Source organism: Scyliorhinus torazame, chromosome 18, assembly GCF_047496885.1.
Source record: "Scyliorhinus torazame isolate Kashiwa2021f chromosome 18, sScyTor2.1, whole genome shotgun sequence".
Classification (NCBI taxonomy): Eukaryota; Metazoa; Chordata; class Chondrichthyes; order Carcharhiniformes; family Scyliorhinidae; genus Scyliorhinus; species Scyliorhinus torazame.
Window position 1 is genome coordinate 95,328,065 of NC_092724.1, and position 24,278 is coordinate 95,352,342.

Here is a 24,278-nt window from a genome sequence, read left to right on the forward strand (position 1 = left end):
AGCCCTCAGGATGGGAAAGAGGGAGTTCAGTGAGTTCTGAGATAGCTTGATAAGTGCAATACGATCTGCAGACTCTGCCTCATGTGGTTGGTGGTGCTTGAAAGGTTATGTAGATGGGTTGTTTCAAGATTTGTGCGTTCTCTCCAAAGCCTCCACATGGCCTCTGCACCTTCCCGATTGAAGTCTCTATGTTCAGCAACTTCCCAAGTGAGCCTCCTCCATTTTGATTGGTCACAAGTCAGAGCCTCCCATGAGTCAGGGGGATGTTTGATCCCTTCAGGGATGCTATGAGGCCATCACTAAAGCATTTCCTTGTCCTCCAGGGAGTCCTCTGCCATGACCGAGTACCGAGTAAAAGAGTTCTTTCTGGACTTTGCTTTCAAACATACAACATACAGGTCCCACATGTGGAGCTTGTTTTGAGTGATTTGAATGATCTTGATCCTGGGCAGATTGGTTTAGGAGAGGATGCTGCTGTTGCACCAGCTTCCGTGTCAACAGATTTGCAGGATCTTGTGAAGGCACCGCCGGTGGTACTTCTCCAGTTCTTTGGATGTCTACCGTAGATTGACCAAGTCTTCAAAGCATATGGGAGCACGGGGATTACTGCTGTCTGGTAGACTATAAATTTAGTCTTGGGTTTTGATCCTGGCCCTTTGATACTCTTTTTCCCTGTCCGCCAACGGCACATTGGAAGCATAAATAAAATTATCATTGACGTCTGCCTTCGGCAAGAGGAGACTTGCAAGAAATGGAAAATGGTCCACTTTTCCCAGGATCTCACTGTTGATCTTAACCGATTAGGGGAATTGTTGTGCTGGTTGGAAGAGGAGTTTAGTTTTCTGGGTGTATAGTCAAAGACCCATTGTCTCACATGCTTTAGAGAAGGAAGTAACAATGACCTGGAACTCAGTTACTGAGTGAGAGCACACACAAGCATCACCTACACACTGAAACTTCACAAATGAGGTTGGAGTGGTTTTGGTTTTGGATTGAAGATGGTGTAGGTTGACCAGTTTCCCACCTGTTCTGTAGATTATCTCCACACCTCTTGGTAATTTGCTGGAGGTGAAGTGCAAAACTGCAGTGAAGAATTTGGAGAAGAGGGTTGGCGCCCATGACACAGCCTTGTTTGACCCCAGCCTTCACTGAGATAGGGTTTGCGGTGGCTCCATTGGTGAGGATCACAGCTTGCATGTCATCATGGAGGAGGAGGATGGTGACACATTCCTGAGGCCAGCCGAATTTGAAGAGAATAGTCCATAAGGTTTTGTGCTTGACAGAGTCAAAGGCTTTCGTGAAGGCACAAAAAGGTTGGTGCTGTAAAATGTTTGGTGAGGTTCCTTGCATTTTTCTTGAAATTACCACGCAGTGAAAATCATGTCTGCTGTACCTATCGATGGGCGAAACCACACTGCAACTCTATAAGGCCACTGGGAGATGCCGAGTGAGGATGATCCTTGTATTGTTCTTCTCTTTGGCAAACAGAAGGAGATGCTTTCATAGTTGCCACAATCAGATTTGTCTCCCTTCTTGAATATGGTCACAATCTGACCATTCCCGAGATCCCCAACATGCATTATTTTTCCCAGATGAGAGGTATGAGGTTGCCTCCCTAATTGGCTGCTGTATCATCATATTAACTTTCTTTGTTCGTTGCCCAAGTCATTCTGAGTATCAACATTTACAAGTTTTACACCTTTTAAAAAATATTGTACTTTCCTATTCTCACGACTAAAGTGAAACACCTCACACTTCCCCACATTGTATTCCATTTGTTGCCTTGTTGCTCATTCACTTAACCTGTCTACATCCCTCTGCTTCATAAACATAAAATACTGTGGATCCTGTAAATCTGTAATAAAAACAGAAAATGCTTGAAAAACTCAGCAGGTGTGGCAGTATCGTAGGAGAGAGAAACAGTTCACATTTTGAGGCAAATATGAATCTTCTTCAGAACTTAATTTCCCTTTGCAGACACTTTGTGTCCTCCTCACAGCTTACGTTCCCAACTAGTTTTGTATTGTCAGCAAACTTGGAACCATTACTCTCTGTCTCTTTGTTTAAGTCATCGATCTCGATTATCGAAAGCTGAGGCCCCAGCATTAGCCCTTGCGGCAATTTCCTTGTCAGAGCCTGACAACTTGGAAATGCCGCAATTATCCCTACTCCCTGCTTCCTGTCCATTAGGCAATCCTCCATCCATGTTACCCCCAACGCCGTAAGCCCTTATCTTGACCTTTTGTGTGGCATCTTATCAAATACCTTTTGGAAATTCAAATATGCTCCATCCACTGGCTCCCCTTTTATCAATCCTACTAGTTACATCCTCAAAAATCTCTATTAAATAGTGATGAAGATGGTGTTGGAGAGCTAACCTGCCTCAAAGTAGAGAAATATCCAGCTAAGACTATCCAAGTAGGAAAGACGAAGAGGAAAATAGAAAGGGCCTTCACTGAAATGGGTGTTAGTAAAGTTCCAACTGTGCAAAATATCTGCAGTTAGTGTGAGAAGATATGCATCCATTTGACCAGACTTGCTGATGCTACACCACTGCCTTCGGTGGGAACGAAAGATCTCGCCGTGGCCAATGGTGGGCCGTCTCTGTCGCTGGAAAATCCACCACGAGGGGGCCGGAAAATCCCGGTCTCTGTCAGCACTAAGTGCGCAGGATCTGTCACAAGAATAATAGCCACTGGGTGAGTTATCAGAGGAGTACCCAGACCAGAAGGGAAAAGAAACCTGTAAATGAAGGGTAGAAGTAAACCTTGTCTCAACTGGCCTTGTAAATCTTAAAATAGAACTCCAGCAATTCTGGTTCCAGTATGATTGATTTTTACTGGGATTTGAAAAGTGAACTGGTTGTTCCGACTGAAAGGAACCAGACCCCAACCAAGGCTAAACAAGAATAGATAAACAGTCTAATTCAATATGATACATTAGCATTGCCTCCAGCTGAGGTGGACACAGAGGAATCAATTGGCCTACCTTCTCTTCTACCTCTTTTTATCGAATTGGCATTTAGAACAAAGTTTTTCAAGCTGGTAATGATGTGTGACTGATTTGCAATCCTGACTGTCACCACATTGTGACTTTATGTCCCTCAAACTACAGTGAGCAGGTTAGAATCCGCAATACTGGAGACCTCCCGAGATGCGAAGCAAATGGGTAGGGGTAGCTTTCAAAAAGTGGAAGATGGGAAAGATGCAGAACAGCCACAGACTGAATGATATAACAGGCCCAAGGCACTGAATGGCCTTCTTTTGTTACCTGGTAGGAATTGTGCAGTCAGATTGAGTGAGAGGACATTTGTAAAATCTTTCCACACCTGTAGGCAAGGACATCAACTCTCTGGGAGTGTTGCCTGTGTGCTCAGGGCAATGTACAGAGCTCCCAAATGCGCTTTTGAAACAACAACAAAAAATAAAATTGGGTCTCATTCTAGAATTAAATTGAATCCAGGAAATAACTTGCAAGGATTGTCGTCAATTAAACTAGGGCAGTCCCAATCAGCGATGAACACTCCTATGGTGATGCACTCACAATGGAATAGCACACTGGAGAGGATTTGGAGGGGCGGGGAGTAAATTGGAAATGAAAGAACAAGATGAATGTACAGTGGCTTTAGCGGATCTGTACTTAAGAACCTGCTACCATTTTGAGAGAGTTCTGGTAAGTGAGCGTACAGACTGTTGAGGTGTAAAGTCCATCTATGAACTGTTGTCCTGGTTTCTCACAACTGGTCGTCTCTCCCTTGTTTAGATCCCTCTAGCTGAGATGGAGGCTGTTTCTCTGACGTCTGATATTCAGTCTGAGAAATCGTGGTCGTTAGCACTGACGGATGACTCTTTGCCTGATGATGCTAACGTATTACTAAATACGCTGGAAAGCAATGTACATACTTCACACCTGTATTCCACTTATAACAGGGCTCGAAATACTCATCCATTTTACATTATGTTATCCATTTCTAATGTGAGTGAAAGCACAGGACTGCACCGAACTCTGACTGACCTGCGCCTCAGTACTTTGCGATTCTAGGGACTGGGGCAATTAGCACATCGCTCTCAAGCAGTTTGAAGTCAGCTCCAGAAATATCCGAGACACAACACATGGTTAAAAGCCTCCTTTGAAACGTTTTATACAACATCACTTAAAATCACCAGCTGAAATTCTAACCATGCTGTAATCCTACTTTGTAAATTTCAAATTCTACAATACATGGATACAGAACTCAAAGCTGGCTGGATGTAGAAAGTCGTCTGTTATATGCTCTAAGTGCGATTGCAGTACAAGGGGATTCGAGCAGATTTATAGATGCCTTTGTTCTTGATGATTTGGTTGGCTCACCATCACAATGCGTTTCAGACACCCACTACAATGCTCCATATGTATCCTAGCCAGTTACACCCTGACCATGGAAGAGTGAAAGGTTTCTTTAAGTTACGACTTATATTTGATATTTAGGTTGATAGGTATTCAATTAATATATGCCTGCGCAGGAGCTGGCTTAGCATTGCCTCTGTGTTGGTGTTATTCATAGAATCCCTACAGTGCAGAAGGAGGCCATTCAGCCCATCGAGTCTGTACTGACCGTCCGAAAGAGCACCCCACCTAGGCCCAATCCTCCGCCCTATACCTGCAACCCCAGCCTAGACACTAAGGGACAATTTAGCATGGCCAATCCACCTAGCCTCCACATCGTTGGACTGTGGGAGAAAACCAGAGCACCCGGAGGAAACTCAAGCAGACAGGGGGAGAAAGTGCCAACTCCACACAGAGGGTCACCCGTGGTCGGAATTGAACACGGGTCGCTGGCGCTGTGAGGCAGCAGTGCCAACCGCTCTTATGAGCACAGTGACTCCGATACAAGTAAACCAACCTGAGCTGCCACTGTTGGCTCAGTTATTGCACTGTACATGTCTGTGGCACTGAAATATTCAGACCTTCATAGATCTGAATTGATTGTTATCAGCTCTGCTTGGAAGCATTCTCGAGGTTTCATCAGGGATGACTGCATAGTAATGCAGCCATTTTCTTAGAACTATTAAGCAAAATTGTTCAAAGGAAATTGAAAGAAAAAAAAGTTTCTTAATATCCCTATGATTTTTGTCTGCCGATTTTGCTGTCTTTGGGAGTCTTTAAGACTCCAGAGCATCCTGCTCTCTGCTGGATTGCTGAACTCAGTATTGTGGGCACTCTAATTGGACTCGGTGTTCCCTAGTGCCAAGTAGCCACTTCTGCCCCTTGATCCCTGCTAGAAATGCTCATTCTTGCTGGGGACTGGATTGTTCTGTGATACCACTAGCTGCAGAACAGGCCAGTGTTTCTTGTACAAATTTGAACAAGAGAAACTAGGCCAATCCCAGCACCTGTGGAATTGCCCTGCACAAGTCACTACTTTCAGGAGAAGAAGAATAAAACCCAGGATTTTCACGGTAACTTCATTGTAGTGTTAATGTCAGCCTACTTGTGACATTAATAAAGATTATTATTATTAAGAGAGAACGATGTTAGCTCATTGAACTGGCTTGAAGGGCAGTATAAGATGAATTGATCCTTATTGGAAAAATAAGACTAATGGAGTCTGGTGTAGGTGTTCCAGAGAATCATAGAATCCCTACAGTGCAGAATGAGGCCATTCGGCCCATCAAGTCTGCAACCCTCCGACAAAGCACCCTACCCAGGTCCACTCCCTATCCCCTTAACCCTACCTATGATTTTGGACACTAAGGGGAACTTAGCATGGCTAATCCACCTAACCTGCACATTGTTGGAATGTGGAAAGAAACCGGAGCTCACGGAGGAAACCCACGCAGACACGGGGAGAATGTGTAAACTCCACACAGACAGTCACCCAAGATCGGAATCGAACCTGGGTTCCTGGCTCTGTGAGGCAGCAGTGCTAACCACTGTGCCACCCACTAACCACTGTGCCACCGTTAAGCCAATAAAATGAATTGGTCATGTGGCTATCGTGAGGCATACAAGGGGTGTAGCTATGAGCCAGGTTAAGTCATGCACGGTTTGATTCAAGAGGTGGCTTTTCAGCACCAATGTAGAAGATTTCCTCTCATAGTGTATTGTAAATATGTTCACAGTTTTAATACACAGAGAAATTCTTTCCACTTAGTTATTTGAATGGACTGCAGCTAACACTCACCCAATGAAATGTTCAGGAGAAAAGGGAAGTGACTCTATTCATCTGAGAACAGGTGCTGTTAGCGATAGGTTCTTCTATCTGATTCTAAAGGAAGACTTTTGAGAGACAGCTACGTTGTTACTCAAATACCGATCAATGATCACTTTGTCCAATCCCACTGACTATTGTGCTCCATCTGACAGTTCTCCGCCCACAACAGGTTCGACAGTGGATTACTGAACATCCTTAAAACAAATTCTCCCATCTCCTTTCTTGAAGATGGTGCCCCCTTGCTGGACTCTGGTCCCACAGGTGATGGTCACCCTCCACCACTTCATTTACTGAACAATGATAACAAGCATCAGCCAACACTTCAACAACAAAGGGCGTTAAAGTTGTCCCCATTCAGCATCCATCAGGAGACTCTGAACAGCAATCAGGAGAAAGAGCCCTTTCATAGTTACAGAGACGCAGGTGTGACAGGCACACGGTGCCCCAGAGTTGGGTTCTGCTAGTCTCACCTCAGGTCATGGTTTTTCTATGTTTGCCATGGTTCAACTGTTACCTGGAAAAACTGACCTTGGTATTTTGGGTCCAGCAACATAGGATACTTAAAACACTTATTCACAGAAACTTGTATCTTTTTTTAAAGTATATCCTGAGTTTGTCACTTGATGTTTTTTTTTTTTTTAAATATATTTTATTGAAATTTTTTTTCCCTGAGCAACATTTTACCCGCTTACAAAACAAGCGAAACGATAACAGTAACAAAACCGAATTTTTTTAACTTTTTAACAATAGTAATGATAGTAGTAATAATATACAAGTAACAAAATCTCGTACTCTATTGCCCTATACTCAACTGCCTCCCCCCCCCCCACCCCCCCCCCCCCCACCCCCCCCCACCCCCCCCCACCCCCCCCCCCCCCCCCACCCCCCCCCACCCCCCCCACCCCCCCCCACCCCCCCCCCACCCCCCCCACCCCCCCCCCACCCCCCCCCACCCCCCCCCCCACCCCCCCCCCACCCCCCGCCCCCACCCCCCACCCCCCCACCCCCCCCCCCCCACCCCCCCCCACCCCCCCCCCACCCCCCGCCCCCACCCCCCACCCCCCCACCCCCCCCCCCCCACCCCCCCCCCCCACCCCCCCCCCCCCCCCCCCACCCCCCCGGGTTGCTGCTGCTGGTCATCCGTCTTCCCTCTAACGTTCCCCTAGGTAGTCGAGAAATGGCTGCCACCGCCTGGTGAACCCTTGAGCCGATCCTCTCAGGGCAAACTTTATCTGCTCCAGTTTAATAAACCCCGCCATATCGTTTACCCAGGCCTCCAGTCCGGGGGGTTTCGCCTCCTTCCACATGAGTAGGATCCTGCGCCGGGCTACGAGGGACGCAAAGGCCACGACATCGGCCTCTTTCGCCTCCTGCACTCCCGGCTCTTCCGCAACTCCAAATAGAGCTAACCCCCAGCCTGGTTTGACCCGGGCCTTCACCACCTGCGAAATCACTCCCGTCACTTCCTTCCAATACCCTTCCAGTGCCGGGCACGCCCAAAACATATGTGCATGGTTTGCTGGGCTCCCGCCACAGCTCCCACATTTGTCCTCCACTCCAAAGAACCTGTTCAATCTTGCCCCCGTTATGTGTGCTCTATGTAGCACCTTAAATTGAATCAGGCTAAGCCTGGCGCATGAGGAAGAGGAATTTACCCTGCTTTGGGCATCAGCCCACATACCCTCCTCTATCTCCTCCCCTAATTCTTCTTCCCACTTTCTTTTTAGTTCGCCCACCGACTCCTCCCCCTCTTCCCTCATCTCTCTATAAATCTCTGACACCTTGCCCTCTCCGACTCACACCCCTGAAAGCACCCTGTCCTGTATCCCCTGTGTCGGGAGCCGCGGAAATTCCCTCACCTGTTGTCTAGTAAACGCCCTCACCTGCATATATCTCAAGAAATTCCCCCGGGGTAACTTATACTTTTCCACCAGTGCTCCCAAGCTCGCAAAAGTTCCATCTATGAATAAATCTCCTACCTTCCTAATTCCCAACTGGTACCAGCTCTGAAATCCTCCATCCATTCTTCCTGGGGCGAACCTATGGTTGTTCCTGATAGGGGACCCCACCAGGGCTCCCCGCACCCCTCTCTGTCGCCTCCACTGTCCCCATATGTTCAGTGTTGCCGCCACCACCGGGTTCGTGGTGTACTTTTTCGGTGAGAACGGTAGCGGCGCCGTCACCAGCGCCTCTAGACTCGTCCCTTTACAGGACCTTCTCTCCAGCCTTTTCCACGCCGCTCCCTCACCCTCCATCATCCATCTACGTATCATTGCCACATTGGCGGCCCAATAATAATCTCCCAAGTTCGGTAGTGCCAGTCCTCCTCTGTCCCTACTGCGCTGCAGGAACCCCCTCCTTACTCTCGGAACTTTCCCTGCCCACACAAAGCTCGTAATGCTCCTATCTATTTTATTAAAAAAGGTCCTGGTGATTAAAATAGGGAGACATTAAAATACAAATAAGAACCTCGGGAGGACCATCATCTTAATTGCCTGCAGCCTGCCCGCCAGCGATAAAGGCTGCATGTCCCACCTCCTAAAGTCCTCCTCCATTTGTTCTACCAGCCGTGTCAGATTAAGTCTGTGCAAGGTTCCCCAGCTCCTAGCGATCTGAATCCCCAAGTATCGGAAGTTTCTTTCCACTTTCCTTAGCAGTAAGCCTTCTATCTCTCTACTCTGGTCCCCTGGATGTATCAATATAATTCACTCTTCCCCATGTTTAACCTATACCCCGAAAATTCCCCGAACCTCCTCAAGATTCGCATAACCTCTATCATCCCCCCCGCTGGGTCCGACACGTATAGCAATAGGTCATCCGCGTATAACGAGACTCGGTGTTCTTCTCCCCCTCTAGTCACCCCTCTCCATTTCCTAGAGTCTCTCAGCGCCATGGCCAGAGGTTCAATTGCCAGCGCAAACAACAATGGAGACAGCGGGCATCCCTGTCTTGTTCCCCTATATAATCGGAAACACTCCGATCTATGTCGACCTGTAACTACGCTTGCCGTTGGTGCCCCATAAAGTAGTCTAACCCAGCGAATAAATCCGTTCCCAAACCCAAACCTCCTTAACACTTCCCATAAATACTCCCACTCCACCCTATCAAATGCCTTCTCTGCGTCCATTGCCGCCACTATCTCTGCCTCCCCCTCCACTGAGGGCATCATTATCACCCCTAATAGCCGTCGCACGTTAACATTCAATTGTCTCCCTTTTACGAACCCTGTCTGGTCTTCGTGCACCACCCCTGGGACACAGTCCTCTATCCTCGATGCCAGCACCTTTGCTAGCAGTTTGGCGTCCACGTTCAATAGTGAAATAGGTCTATAGGACCCACACTGCATCGGATCTTTGTCCCTCTTCAAAATTAGCGATATCGTCGCCTCCGACATTGTCGGGGGTAGTGTCCCCCCTTCCCTGGCCTCATTGAACGTCCTCGCCAACAACGGGGCCAACAAGTCCACATATTTTCTGTAGAATTCCACCGGGAACCCGTCTGGCCCCGGGGCCTTCCCTGCTTGCATGCTTCCCAGTCCCTTAATAACCTCGTCCACCTCAATCGGCGCCCCCAGGCCTGCCACCGCCTGCTCCTCCACTTTCGGGAACCTCAACTGGTCCAGGAACTGCCGCATCCCCTCCTCTCCCTCTGGGGGCTGAGACCTATACAGTTCTTCATAAAAGGTCTTAAACACTTCATTTATCTTTCCTGCCCTTCGCACGGTGTCTCCCCTTTCATCCCTAATTCCTCCTATCTCCCTCGCTGCTGCCCTCTTTCGCAGTTGGTGCGCCAACAGGCGACTAGCCTTTTCCCCATATTCATACCTCCTCCCCTGTGCCTTCCTCCACAGTACCTCCGCCTTTCTGGTGGTCAGAAGGTCAAACTCGGTCTGGAGTCGTCTCCTCTCCCCGTACAGCTCCTCCTCAGGGGTCTCTGCAAATTCCCTGTCCACCCTTAAAATCTCCCCCAGTAATCTATCCCTTTCCTTGGCCTCTGTTTTCCTTTTGTGGGCCCCAATAGAAATCAGCTCTCCTCTGACCACCGCTTTTAGTGCTTCCCAGACCACTCCCACAGGGACCTCGCCGTCGTCATTGACCTCCAGGTATCTCTCGATACACCCCCTCACTCTTGCACACACTCCCTCATCCGCCATCAGTCCCACATCTAATCGCCAGAGTGTTCTCTGCTCCCTGTCCTCTCCTACTTCCAGGTCCACCCAATGTGGGGCATGATCCGAAACCGCTATGGCTGAGTATTCAGCTTCTTCCACCCTAGAGATCAACGACCTTCCCAAAACAAAAAAATCTATCCGGGAGTACACTTTATGGACGTGGGAGAAGAAGGAATACTCCCTAGCCCTGGGTCTAAGAAATCGCCATGGATCCACTCCCCCCATTTGGTCCATAAACCCCTTAAGTACCTTGGCCGCTGCCGGCCTTCTTCCAGTCCTTGAGCTGGATCTATCTAGCCCCGGGTCCAGCACCATATTGAAGTCCCCTCCTAAAATCAAATTTCCTGCCTCCAGGTCCGGAATACGCCCCAGCATCCGTCTCATGAACCCCGCATCGTCCCAATTTGGGGTATACACATTAACCAACATGACCTCCATTCCCTCCAGCCTACCACTCACCATTACATATCTACCTCCACTATCTGCTACGATGTTCTTTGCTTCAAATGCTACCCATTTCCCCACCAAAATGGCCACCCCTCTGTTCTTTGCGTCCAGTCCTGAGTGGAACACCTGTCCCACCCATCCTTTCCTTAGCCTAACTTGGGTCACTTGATGTTAACCACAGAAAAACATTGTTTAAAAATGACAACACCTGAGCCCCTGGATGGTAAGGCATTGATTAGACTCTACAGTGGAGACACCATTGTGTCAGGCGTTGACTGGTGTCCTCGTATTCCAAATTCATAAAGGAGGCTAAGGAACTCTATACTATCGACAGCTAACATGACTCTGGACATTTTAAACTAAAGGCAAAATGTTACGCGTGATGATCTGTGAGCAGCAAATTCTATTAATGTGATATTATTATGCATTCACTTTGGTGGGAAGAGTATTTCTAGCCCTGATTTATATATAAAACCATCTGCTCCTCTCCACTGCCCAAGCATTCAACATTTCCAGGCTGATGTGTAGACTAATGCTTTCATCTGTCGCGCAAACAGTTCCTTTTTCTCAAGCCAACATTTCTGGATCTTGTATCTGTCTTCTGTTAGATCTGGCTGTGCTTCTTGTTGGTGTCATCTCATCGTTGACTATGTCTCTGTGGTACAGTGGCAAAGAAATGCTGTTGTGCTATGTTGTAGCTGGTGCCTATGACAATGAGTACTATTCCCATCATGCCTCATGCAAGAGCATGTGACTAAAGGCTAGCGTAGATCCAAGTAGCCAATTTGTCCTGAATTAATGGATTGTGTTAAGCAGGGAAAAGGTCCCTATTTACAGCTGCAATTTTTCCTGATAGTCACATGGCACAGATGTGCATTGGCAGGTTCAGGTGAATAAAGATTACACTGTCTGAAGGGTTGGAAGTATTTGAAATTTGCACGATGTTTCCACAAGCGTGGGATGACAATGGAATGTGTTTTTCTAATTCCTGTGTATTTTCTGTTTTTGCTATTTTTTTTAAACAATATTCCAGCTTAAACTTCTCAGCCTAGCTGAAAGGCAGGACAATTCTTTTTGAAAAGGTGGGAGAAGTTAATGCCATCTTTTCGTTACCATTCTTAGACATTCTCATCAATCTTCCCAAATGTGGCTGCAGCTTCAGTTCATCGCTGAGGTGTAACCTTACAGCATAAACAAATTTCTGTACCAGCTGGGAGTAGGTATAAATGGGCAGGGTAAGAACATAAGGCTTTGTTGTGGTACTCCCCTGTGATAGTCTATCCACTTGCAGCTTTGTTCTTGGACATTTGAGTGAACCTGATACCTGAGGACAACCAGCGCCTGTGGAAACCAACCCCTGCCAGGAGTCACACCTCGAGGATTGGGGAGAATTGGCTGAGTGAAAAGTTGTTCATTTAGGAGAATCCCAGAATAAGGTCACAGGTGAAACATGACTTGATAACAGAAGGAAAACCTTTGAAGTGAATAATCCACTGGTTAAGTTGAGGATGTATAGGATAGCTGTTATGAGAGGAATTTCAACATGAGTATTGGCTTACCCTGGAGTTGGTTTTGGGACCAAGATGTAGCACAAAAAAATATCATCTACCTGATCGGAATTTATGAGGTTAGCACCAACTATTATATAGAATGAGGTAGCACTAGGCTAGCACATCTGGGTGAACGAGCACCAGTGAATGGAAGTCACCCTCAAGTCCCTGATGATAAGCCGTTTTCCGGTTCTTCTTTGACCAGTCTCTCTGTGCAGAGCCAGAATCGGGTATTTTGTTGAAGGCTTCTCAAATTCCCCAAGCTGCTACTAGTACCAGCACATTCTGTCTCATTCAATTCCAACTTTCTCTTTACCCTTTCTAGTCAAACGCCAATAGGTGGGTGGAGACAAGTTGAATATAAAGTGTTAACTTCTTCATCTAAACCGTTTGATTGGATTGCAGCCTGCACTTAAGTCCTTGACTCCGACTCATGCGGTTCACATTTTATGTTGAAGAAACATCAATTAAAAAAAGAAAGGCGCAGATGGAGGTAGGAATTTATCTTGGGTAGTTGGACAAAACTTAACCTGACCGACATTAACTTCAATAGAACTGAATGTCTGGCAGAGTAAGTCAATAACAGGCAAGGCAAGTTTCTAGCCCATAGTTCTTATTTTCAAATTTATTGATCTTATTGAAACGTATAAAATACTGCGAGGCCTGGATAGAGTGGACACGGAGAGGATGTTTCCACTTGTAGGAAAAACTAGAACCAGAGGACACCATCTCAGATTAAAGGGACGATCCTTTAAAACAGAGATGAGGAGGAATATTTTCAGCCAGAGGGTGGTGAATCTGTGGAACTCTTTGCCGCAGAAGGCTGTGGAGGCTAATTCACTGAGTGTCTTTAAGGCAGAGATAGATAGGTTCTTGATTAATAAGGGGATCAAGGGTAATGGGGAGTAGGCAGGAGAATGGGGATGAGAAAATATCAGCCATGATTTAATGGAGGAGCAGACTCGATGGGCCAAGTGGCCTAATTCTGCTCCTATGTCTTATGGTCTGATGCTCTTATCAGTGGCTTGAAGAGGTTGCTAGTCAGATGGCTAATAGCTTGTAGTCATTCATCTGGAGACACTTGATGAAGAATACTGCAGAGAGATTGAGATGTTTGCATGAAGCAGTTGACTGATGGAATTGGCATTGTCATGGTTTGTGTACTACACAGAATGCCCAGTATTGTGACCTATCAATCTGCGACACACCGCTGTGTCTTTTGTGTTGTCGCATAACGATATTGTAATCCATTGCCTTATCGCAAAGTGATGTAATGTGTCTCGCTCAACTGTTTTGAATTCTCTTTTTGTTGCATTTCTGTTGCTGTTATTGTAGGATGTTTTTGTGACCTCGGTGACCTTGCATGAGTGTGTTTCACATTATCAACAGCTCAGCTTCCTTCAGTTCTCCTCCTTGCCCTTGTCCCACAAATCTAATGGCGCCTTTTCTGTCCTGCAGGGTGAGGACAACCAAGAACAGGAGGCTAAAGAGGAGATCCCAGAGAAGAACCTTCTCACTGTGAGGAAGCCTTTTGTTGGCCGGACACACTCACTGCCCAATGATAGCTACATGTTTCAACCTGTCGACCCTGCTCCCTTAGAGGGTCTACAGAGGTCAGAGAACAATTATAAGTTACAGTCAGGTATGCCTCATCCACAAGTACAGTTTGAATCAGTTTTGGTTAGCTGTCAACCATTCGTTTGATCTAGTCAACGCAGCACTCGCTATTGTTATTATATCCGGCAAAGGGAACTCAAAGTTGAAAAATCATCGCATTTTCTATATCTGTCCAAACAAACTCACCCAAGCACAAAATCCCATTTTGTCATGCTGGCAATAGCTGTTGAACCGAAAAGGAATTGTCCCCTGATTAAATCTGTCTTTTTCTCCATGCAGCTATGACTGGCTTGTGTTCAGATACTGCCCTTAGTGTCAACATGGCCATCTTCACCGCTGGGATTACAACACAATTAATAGTCAATCAGTACCCTCTGTCAACCACAAAAGCAAAATACTGCCAATGCTGGAATTCTGAAATAAAAACAAAATTTGCTGGAAATAGTCAGCAGGTCAGGCAGCATCTGTGAAAAGAGACATAGAGTTAACATTTTCAGGTAAATGACCTTTCATCAGAATGGTGGCACAGTGGTTGGCACAGCTGCCTCACAGCACCTGGGACCCAGGTTCAATTCCAGCCTTGGGTCACTGTCTGTGTAGAATTTTCACTTTCTCCCCATGTCTACGTGGGTTTCCTCCGGGTGCTCCTCCCACAGTCCAAAGATGTGCAGGTTAGGCAGATTGGCCATGCTAAATTGCCCCTTAGTGTCCAAAGCTGTGCAGATTAGGTGGGGTTACGGGGATAGGATGGGGGAGTGGGCCTACATGGAGTGCTCTTTTAGGGGGTCAGTGCAGGCTCGAATACCCTCCTTCTGCAAGAATTCTATGGTTCTGGAAGAGTTCAGATGAAAGGTCAACAAAGATCATTGTTACTCTTGTTCTCTCTCCACTGATGCTGCACGGCCTGCTGAATATTTCAGAGTTATCCCTGTGTGGACTACATGGGTTCTGCTGATGTGTGCTACTATAACAACTCTCACCAGTAAAAAGGCAGACCCAAAACAAAATATTGTTACGTTCAACAGCTTCCCAATTTCTGTTCGAGAAAAAAATGAATAGAAGGGATTGACTGCAAACTGGGAACTCATCTCAGGGCTCAGAGAGCATTCTAAGCTCCGGTTATAAACATTGCTCATCTTGACCTCTGAACTGTTTGATTGGATTCCAGCCTGTCCTTGTTCATTCATTCTTCATCCAAAGTATCAAACTCTTCAACTAGTTTCCAGCCTGAAACTCACTCCCATGAATCCATTGCAAATTTCTGTATATAAGCCTCTGGGCCTTCAGATTAAATTGCAGCTTTTAGCTCACATTCATTACTATCATTATCCTACCTATCTGAATTCCTTGATTAAATATCAATCAATAATTCTTTCCCCCTGTGTCTCTAGGTTTAAGCCCCACTTAATGCAAACTGATCTGACACTTCAGTGCAGTGCTGAGGCCATGCTGCATTGTCATAGGTGCTGTTTCTTGGGTGAGCCGTTAAACCGAGTTAAGCAATCTCAATTGAAGCCACACTATCAAAAACAGACTTACTGGTTAATTATCAGGTTGCTGGTTGCGAGGGACAGCACAGTGGCGCAGTGGTTAGCACTGCTGCTTCACGGCACAGCGGACCCAGGTTCGCTCCCGGCCCCGGGTCACTGTCCATGTGAAGTTTGCACATTCTACCCCTGTCTGCGCGGGTCTCACCCCATCAATCCCAAAGGATGTGCTGGGTAGGTGAATTGGTCACGCTAAATAGCCCCTTAATCGGAAAAAAAAGAATTGGATACTCTAAATATAAAACAAAAGGTTGCTGGTTGTGGACACTTGCTTTGGCCAATTTGCTGCCTAACTTGTTTACAAAATAATAATGATTGCAATTCAAAAATAATAGGCAGCACTTTAGGATGTTCTGCGAATGAAAAGATGCAATGAGTGCGAATTATTTTGTTTGTTAATTTGAAAGGAATGTCAGGAAAATATCTTGTTATGCACAGGTAAGGTTGGCAAATAACTGTTTGTTGGTTCAAAACGTGGCACATAACTGTTTACTGCATATTGTTCCCCAGGTTCAACCACATCAGTTCAATCCCAGCCCACAGGTACCTCTGGCCACCTCCAGGTTCCTATCGAGCTGTTCCTCCCAGTCAGCCGTCAGAACAGTTTTGATTCTGAGAATATCCCGAAGATTCCTCCCCCGAGGAGATCTGTGAGTGCTCACAGAATGCTACGTAGGCAGGTAGGTGTCAGTGCCAGCAGGCCCAGTTTCCTGTACCAGTCTCGGCACAAGACCTTGATTTGCAGGTTCCCTGAAGGGTATTTTCTATCTGCAGTATTTGCTTGTTTATACATTGCTAGAAATATGGCCATGTCTTTACACTGAAACTTATTCGTACTGTTTTTGACAGTGCATTCATCCTGAAAGGCAAAACTAGAAGAGAATGGATCTCAGTGAGAATTGATATTTGACTAGAAGTTTGGATTTCTCACCCTCTAGCTGTTGCTGTGACTCAAATCTATGCAGCACTTTGTAATCTATGCCTGATCTTTCTTTGTGTCTGTCATCTATACATTCCATTCTTTTTGCCAATACTATGTACCCTTCTCATCATGTATGCTCATCCTATCCTATGTTGTCTATTATCAACCAAGCCTACATAGAAACATTCAAATAGGAGCAGGGGTAGACCATACAGCCTCTCGAGGCGGCCTCACCATTTAATATATCATTCTGATCCTTGACTTCAACTCCACAATGCCCATGTACCTTGATTCCCTCAGAGTCTAAATATCAATCAATTCCAGTCTTGGTTATACCCAAGGACTGAGCGTCTCTGGGTGGAGAATTCCAAAGATTCAAAACCCCTTGAGTGAAGAAACCTCTCATCTCTGCCCTAAATGGCCGTCCTCTTATCCTGAGTCTGTGGCCTGGATTTTCATCGTCTCCGGGTGACTTGGGAGCCCTTTAAATGTGACGGGCATAACAAAGAACAAAGAACAAAGAAATGTACAGCACAGGAACAGGCCCTTCGGCCCTCCAAGCCCGTGCCGACCATGCTGCCCAACTAAACTACAATCTTCTACACTTCCTGGGTCCGTATCCCTCTATTCCCATCCTATTCATGTATTTGTCAAGATGCCCCTTAAATGTCACTATCGTCCCTGCTTCCACCACCTCCTCTGGTAGCGAGTTCCAGGCACCCACTACCCTCTGTGTAAAAAACTTGCCTCGTACATCTACTCTAAACCTTGCCCCTCTCACCTTAAACCTATGCCCCCTAGTAATTGACCCCTCTACCCGGGGAAAAGCCTCTGACTATCCACTCTGTCTATGCCCCTCATAATTTTGTAGACCTCTATCAGGTCGCCCCTCAACCTCCTTCGTTCCAGTGAGAACAAACCAAATTTATTCAACCACTCCTCATAGCTAATGCCCTCCATACCAGGCAACATTCTGGTAAATCTCTTCTGCACCCTCTCTAAAGCCTCCACATCCTTCTGGTAGTGTGGCGACCAGAATTGAACACTATACTCCAAGTGTGGCCGAACTAAGGTTCTATACAGCTGCAACATGACTTGCCAATTCTTAAACTCAATGCCCCGGCCAATGAAAGCAAGCATGCCATATGCCTTCTTGACTACCTTCTCCACCTGGGTTGCCCCTTTCAGTGACCTGTGAACCTGTACTCCTAGATCTCTCTGACTTTCAATACTCTTGAGGGTTCTACCATTCACTGTATATTCCCTACCTGCATTAGACCTTCCAAAATGCATTACCTCACATTTGTCCGGATTAAACTCCATCTGCCATCTCTCTGCCCAAGTCTCCAAACAATCTAAATCCTGCTGTATCCCCTGACAGTCCTCATCGCTATCCGCAATTCCACCAACCTTTGTGGCGTCTGCAAACTTACTAATCAGACCAGTTACATTTTCCTCCAAATCATTTATATATACTACAAACAGCAAAGGTCTCAGCACTGATCCCTATGGAACACCACTGGTCACAGCCCTCCAATTAGAAAAGCATCCTTCCATTGCTACTCTCTGCCTTCTATGACCTAGCCAGTTCTGTATCCACCTTGCCAGCTCACCCCTGATCCTGTGTGACTTCACCTTTTGTACAAGTCTACCATGAGGGACCTTGTCAAAGGCCTTACTGAAGTCCATATAGACAACATCCACTGCCCGACCTGCATCAATCATCCTTGTGACCTCCTCGAAAAACTCTATCAAGTTAGTGAGACACGACCTCCCCTTCACAAAACCATGCTGCCTCTCACTAATACGTCCATTTGCTTCCAAATGGGAGTAGATCCTGTCTCGAAGAATTCTCTCCAGTAATTTCCCTACCACTGAAGTAAGGCTCATCGACCTGTAGTTCCCTGGATTATCCTTGCTACCCTTCTTAAACAGAGGAACAACATTGGCTATTCTCCAGTCCTCCGGGACATCACCTGAAGACTGTGAGGATCCAAAGATTTCTGTCAAGGCCTCAGCAATTTCCTCTCCAGCCTCCATCAGTATTCTGGGGTACACCCCATCAGGCCCTGGGGAATTATCTACCTCAATATTTTTTAATACGCCCAATACCTCGTCTTTTTGGATCTCAATGTGACCCAGGCTATCTCCACACCCTTCTCCAGACTCAACATCTACCAATTCCTTCTCTTTGGTGAATACTGATGCAAAGTATTCATTTAGTACCTCGCCCATTTCCTCTGGCTCCACACATAGATTCCCTTGCCTATCCTTCAGTGGACCAACCCTTTCCCTGGCTACCCTCTTGCTTTTTATGTATGTGTAAAAATCCTTGGGATTTTCCTTAACCCTATTTGCCAATGACTTTTCGTGACCCCTTCTAGCCCTCCTGACTCCTTGCTTAAGTTCCTTCCTACTTTCCTTATATTCTACACAGGCTTTGTCTGTTCCCAGCCTTTTAGCCCTGACAAATGCCTCCTTTTTCTTTTTGACGAGGCCTACAATATCTCTCGTTATCCAAGGTTCCCGAAAATTGCCGTATTTATCCTTCTTCCTCACAGGAACATGCCGGTGCTGAATTCCTTTCAACTGACACTTGAAAGCCTCCCACATGTCAGATGTTGATTTGCCCTCAAACATCCGCCCCCAATCTATGTTCTTCAGTTCCCGCCTAATATTGTTATAATTAGCCTTCCCCCAATTTAGCACATTCATCCTAGGACCACTCTTATCCTTGTCCACCAACACTTTAAAACTTACTGAATTGTGGTCACTGTTCCCGAAATGCTCCCCTACTGGAACTTCTACCACCTGGCCGGCCTCATTCCCCAATACCAGGTGCAGTACCACCCCTTCCCTAGTTGGACTGTCTACATATTGTTTTAAGAAGCCCTCCTGGATGCTCCTTACAAACTCCGCCCCGTCTAAGCCCCTGGCACTAAGTGAGTCCCAGTCAATATTGGGGAAGTTGAAGTCTCCCATCATCACAACCCTGTTGCTTTTACTCTTTTCCAAAATCTGTCTACCTATCTGCTCCTCTATCTCCCGCTGGCTGTTGGGAGGCCTGTAGTAAACCCCCAACATTGTGACTGCACCCTTCTTATTCCTGATCTCTACCCATATAGCTTCACTGCCCTCTGAGGTGTCCTCCCGCAGTACAGCAGTAATATTCTCCCTAACCAGTAGCGCAACTCCACCACCCCTTTTACATCCCCCTCTATCCCGCCTGAAACATCTAAATCCTAGAACGTTTAGCTGCCAATCCTGCCCTTCCCTCAACCAGGTCTCTGTAATGGCAACAACATCATAGTTCCAAGTACTAATCCAAGCTCTAAGTTCATCTGCCTTACCTGTAATACTTCTTGCATTAAAACATATGCACTTCAGGCCACCAAACCCGCTGTGTTCAGCAACTTCTCCCTGTCTGCTCTGCCTCAGAGCCACACTGTCCCTATTCCCAGTTCTCCGTCAATGCTCTCACCTTCTGACCTATTGCTCCCGTGCCCACCCCCCTGCCATACTAGTTTAAACCCTCCCGTGTGACACTAGCAAACCTCGCGGCCAGGATATTTATGCCTCTCCAGTTTAGATGCAACCCGTCCTTATATAGGTCACACCTGCCCCGGAAGAGCTCCCAGTGGTCCAGATAACGGAAACCCTCCCTCCTACACCAGCTGTTTAGCCACGTGTTTAGCTGCTCTATCTTCCTATTTCTAGCCTCACTGGCACGTGGCACAGGGAGTAATCCCGAGATTACAACCCTAGAGGTCCTGTCTTTTAACTTTCTGCCTAGCTCCCTGAACTCCTGCTGCAGGACCTCATGCCCCTTCCTGCCTATGTCGTTAGTACCAATATGTACAACGACCTCTGCCTGTTTGCCCTCCCCCTTCAGGAAGCCCTCTACCCGTTCGGAGACATCCTGGACCCTGGCACCAGGGAGCAATATACCATCCTGGAGTCTCTTTCACGTCCACAGAAGCGCCTATCTGTGCCCCTGACTATAGAGTCCCCTATTACTATTGCTCTTCTGCGCTTTGACCCTCCCTTCTGAACATCAGAGCCAGCCGTGGTGCCACTGCTCTGGCTGCTGCTGTTTTCCCCTGATTGGCTAACCCCCCCGACAGTATCCAAAGGGGTATACCTGTTTGAGAGGGGGACAACCACAGGGGATTCCTGCACTGACTGCCTGCCCTTTCTGGTGGTCACCCATTTCTCTGCCTGCACCTTGGGTGTGACCACATTTATATAACTGCGATCTATGACGCTTTCCGCCACCTGCATGCTCCTAAGTGCATCCAATTGCTGCTCCAACCGAACCATGCGGTCTGTGAGGAGCTCCAGTTGGGTGCACTTTCTGCAGATGAAGCCATCCGGGACACTGGAAGCCTCCCGGACCTGCCACATCTCACAGTCAGAGCACTGCACCCCTCTAACTGACATTGCGTCAATTAATTAGTAAGTTAAAATTAAAAGTTTAAAGTTACTGTTAACTATCTGTTTTCTAGCACTAGATTTCTAATATAAATGTGAAAGCCAAATATAGTACTCTCCGATCTCTGGCTTAGATAACCCTCTAAATTATAATTAAGTAATTATGTTTAATTAGTTAACAATGCTTAATTTTTTTAATTTAGTGTAGATTCCTAACCATCCACTCAGGTCACAGTTTTTCTGTGATGTCACTTCATTTCCCCCCCCCCCCCCCCCCCACACACACACACAATTTGAAAAAGGAAAAAATGAGTAAAAATCACAAACTTACCTTCTGAGTGTCTTAGATGTTCTCAGGTTCTCTCCCTGACAGAGAGTGCTCCTCCTCCCCCGAATGGCTTCCGGGAATCCCGCCATTTAGGCCAGGTTTTCATAGAGTCATGGTTCATAGTCTCCCAGAGGAGTCATGAACACTCGTCTGCATGAGGGGATCTTTAAAATAAAAGTTCAAAAGGTCCTCCTTATGCCAATTTCTGGCCTTCCACCCACCCCATAACCCCATATGCCCCTTTCCAGGCTATGGAAGATTCCTGCCCATTGACCCACTATACACTCTATAGAACCATTGAACCCTATAATGACAGCAGAATGGGTAAATAAGCTTTTTTAAAGTAATTAATTCAAAGCATTCTACTAAATTGAAAGAAAGTCATTTCACTACAAGGTAATAAAACTGTCAATCATCCAGACCCTTTAAAGTATCAGTAATAAAGACCACAAATCCTTAAAACCACTTAACCTTGTGTAAATAAACATTGTGAAATTGGCAGCAGAGATCAAAGAGCCAATCTGCAATCAAACAATGTTTTCTCTGGGACGATGCTGATTCAACAAGCATAATGGTTGTCTGGGCTCGCATCCAAACCTATGTATGCTCCAGTGACTGCCTCCAAACTCTTTGCAGGTTCGGTTGGCCTGACTCCAGCCTGCACCCACCCCTCGGCAAAGAAGAGCCCACCTTGAAAGGCACTTTCTCCCAAGTTGAGTGGGCTCAACAGGAATTTTTCCCAACTCCTGCTACCAAATTAGGGGATGGAAATTCAGGCCTTTGTCCCCGGTTCTAGACTCTCTAGCCAAAGCAAGCAGCCTCTCAGTGTCTAACCTGACACGCCCTCTCAGAATCTTACAATTTTCAATAAGATCACTTCTCATTCTTCTAAACTCCAGAGAACACAGGCCCAACCTGCACCATTTAACAGAATTTTGTTTTGGTGATGCTTCCTACCAAAGTGAATAACTCCACATTTCCCAATATTACGCTCCCGCTGTCACTTACTTAACTGATCCATATCCCTGTGCGACACTTTGTGTACTTCTCAAAGCTTGATATTGTCAGTAAACTTGGATACGATACCCTCAATATATCTCAGTCATTAATATTAAACTGTAAATAACTGATACGCCAACACAGATCCTTGCAGCACCCACTGGTAACAGCCTGTCAACTTGAAAATGGCAGGCGGGATTCTCTGTCTGTTCACACCAGCTGGGTTCTCCAGTCCCGCTGCAGTGAATGGGGGATTCGGCTGAGCACTAAATTCTCCGTCCACGTTAGCAGCAGTAGTGGGGCGGATTTGCAATGGAGAATCCTAATTGACCTATTGATTCATACTCTGTTGTCTGTCTTTAAACCAATCCTCTGTCCATGCTACACAACCCCCAATTCCATGAGCTGTTTTCTTGTGCACCTACCTTCTGTGTAACATCTTATCAAGTACCCTTTGAGAATCCAAACATACTACACCCCCTGCTTTGACAAAGAGTCATTGGACACGAAACGTTAGCTCTTTTCTCTCCCTACAGATGCTGCCAGACCTGCTGAGGTGTTCCAGCATTTTTTCTTTCGTTTCAGATTCCAGCATCCTCAGTAATTTGCTTTTTTTTAACTATATCCCCTGGTTGCCTTTTACCTGCATGACTAGTTACATCCTGAAAGAACTTGAAAAGATTTGTTAGACAAAATTTCCCTTTCATAAAACCATGTTGACTCTGGCTATTCATATTATGATTTTCTAACTACCCTGTCACCACTTCCTTAATAATGGATTTCATTATTTTCCCAACGATCAAGTCAGGCTAATTGGTCCGTTCCCAGCTTTGTTTTTACCTTCCCCCCCACGTTCTTGAATAGCAATTTTACATTTGCTACTTTCCAATCCACTGGGACTGTTCCAGAATTATGGAGTCTTGGAATATCACAACCTATGCGTCTACCATCTATGCAACCACCCCGTTCCCCGCTATTTCTGGATATCTTTAATATCTTATATTATGAAGAGAAATGTAAAATATTTGTTTGATGTGTCTGCCATTTCCTTATTCCCCATTATAACTTATCCTGCTTTAGCCTCAAAGAGATCCACATTTACTTTTGCTGCTTCATTTCTAGATACTTATAAAAGTTCTTCTGATCTATTTTTATACTTCTGCCGAGTTTACTCTCCTATTCTATTTTCCTTCCCCCATCAATTTTTGGTTACCCTTTACTGGTGGTTTAAAACTCTTCCAATCATCAGGTTCGCTAATGTTCTTGTCAATATTGTAAGCCTTTTCTTTTAATTTAATACTATCCTAACCACTTTACTTAGCCATGATGGATGATTTTTTCTTGTGGAATTCTTATTTATAATTGGAATGTAGACTTGTTGAGAATTCTGAAACAGGTCTTTAATTAATTTCCATTGCTCATTTACCATTATAACTTTTAATCTAATTTTTTGATCTACCTTAGCCAGATTGTTCCCTCGTACCAATGTAATTTACTTTAATTTCAGTTCAATACACTAGTTTCAGACTTAAATACATCACTCTCAAACTCAATGAGAAATTCTCGCATATTATGATCACTCTTTTCCAGAGGATTTCTTACTATCGGTTTACTAATTAACCCTTTCTCATTACACAGAACAAGTTCTAAAATAACCTGTTCCCTGATTGGTCCCATGACGTATTGCTCTAGCAAACTTTACAAATGTATTGCATGAATTTACTCTCCATACAATTTTTGCCAATTTAATTTATTCCATGTGCATAAAGATTAAAGCCCCGCTACAATGACTTTGTTAAAAGCTCTTCCAAGACTGGACACTTTTCAGGCTAAGAATTACACAAACAACAAATGTAAGGTTAAAAGTTGGGCTTGAAATGTGGCTCAGCTGCACTTGCTAGAAACTACATATATTCATACATGGGGATTTGTCCTGTGCAGGCAAAAAGAACATGTCCAGGCATTATGGGCGGGATTCTCCACTCTCGCACCGAAGTGGCCGTGCCGTTGTGAACGCCGTCGAGGTACACAACGGCGCGAAATGGCCCCGATCCCGACCGATTCAGGCCCTGA

The 24,278-nt window shown here is 45.9% G+C and overlaps 1 protein-coding gene across 3 annotated transcripts in view; it reads left to right on the forward strand.

The window, feature by feature from the left end:
* The window catches only part of cacna1g (calcium channel, voltage-dependent, T type, alpha 1G subunit), a 541,990-nt gene that overhangs the window by 511,378 nt on the left and 6,334 nt on the right, over nucleotides 1–24,278 (forward strand). For 2 of the 3 annotated variants that reach the window (XM_072483051.1, XM_072483053.1), the window contains exons 33-35: nucleotides 3,763–3,894; nucleotides 13,820–14,003; nucleotides 16,036–16,205. In XM_072483051.1, coding sequence (XP_072339152.1) covers nucleotides 3,763–3,894; nucleotides 13,820–14,003; nucleotides 16,036–16,205 — 486 coding nt within the window. The remainder of the gene's footprint in view (nucleotides 1–3,762; nucleotides 3,895–13,819; nucleotides 14,004–16,035; nucleotides 16,206–24,278) is intronic. The other variant, XM_072483052.1, reaches the window with a different exon arrangement.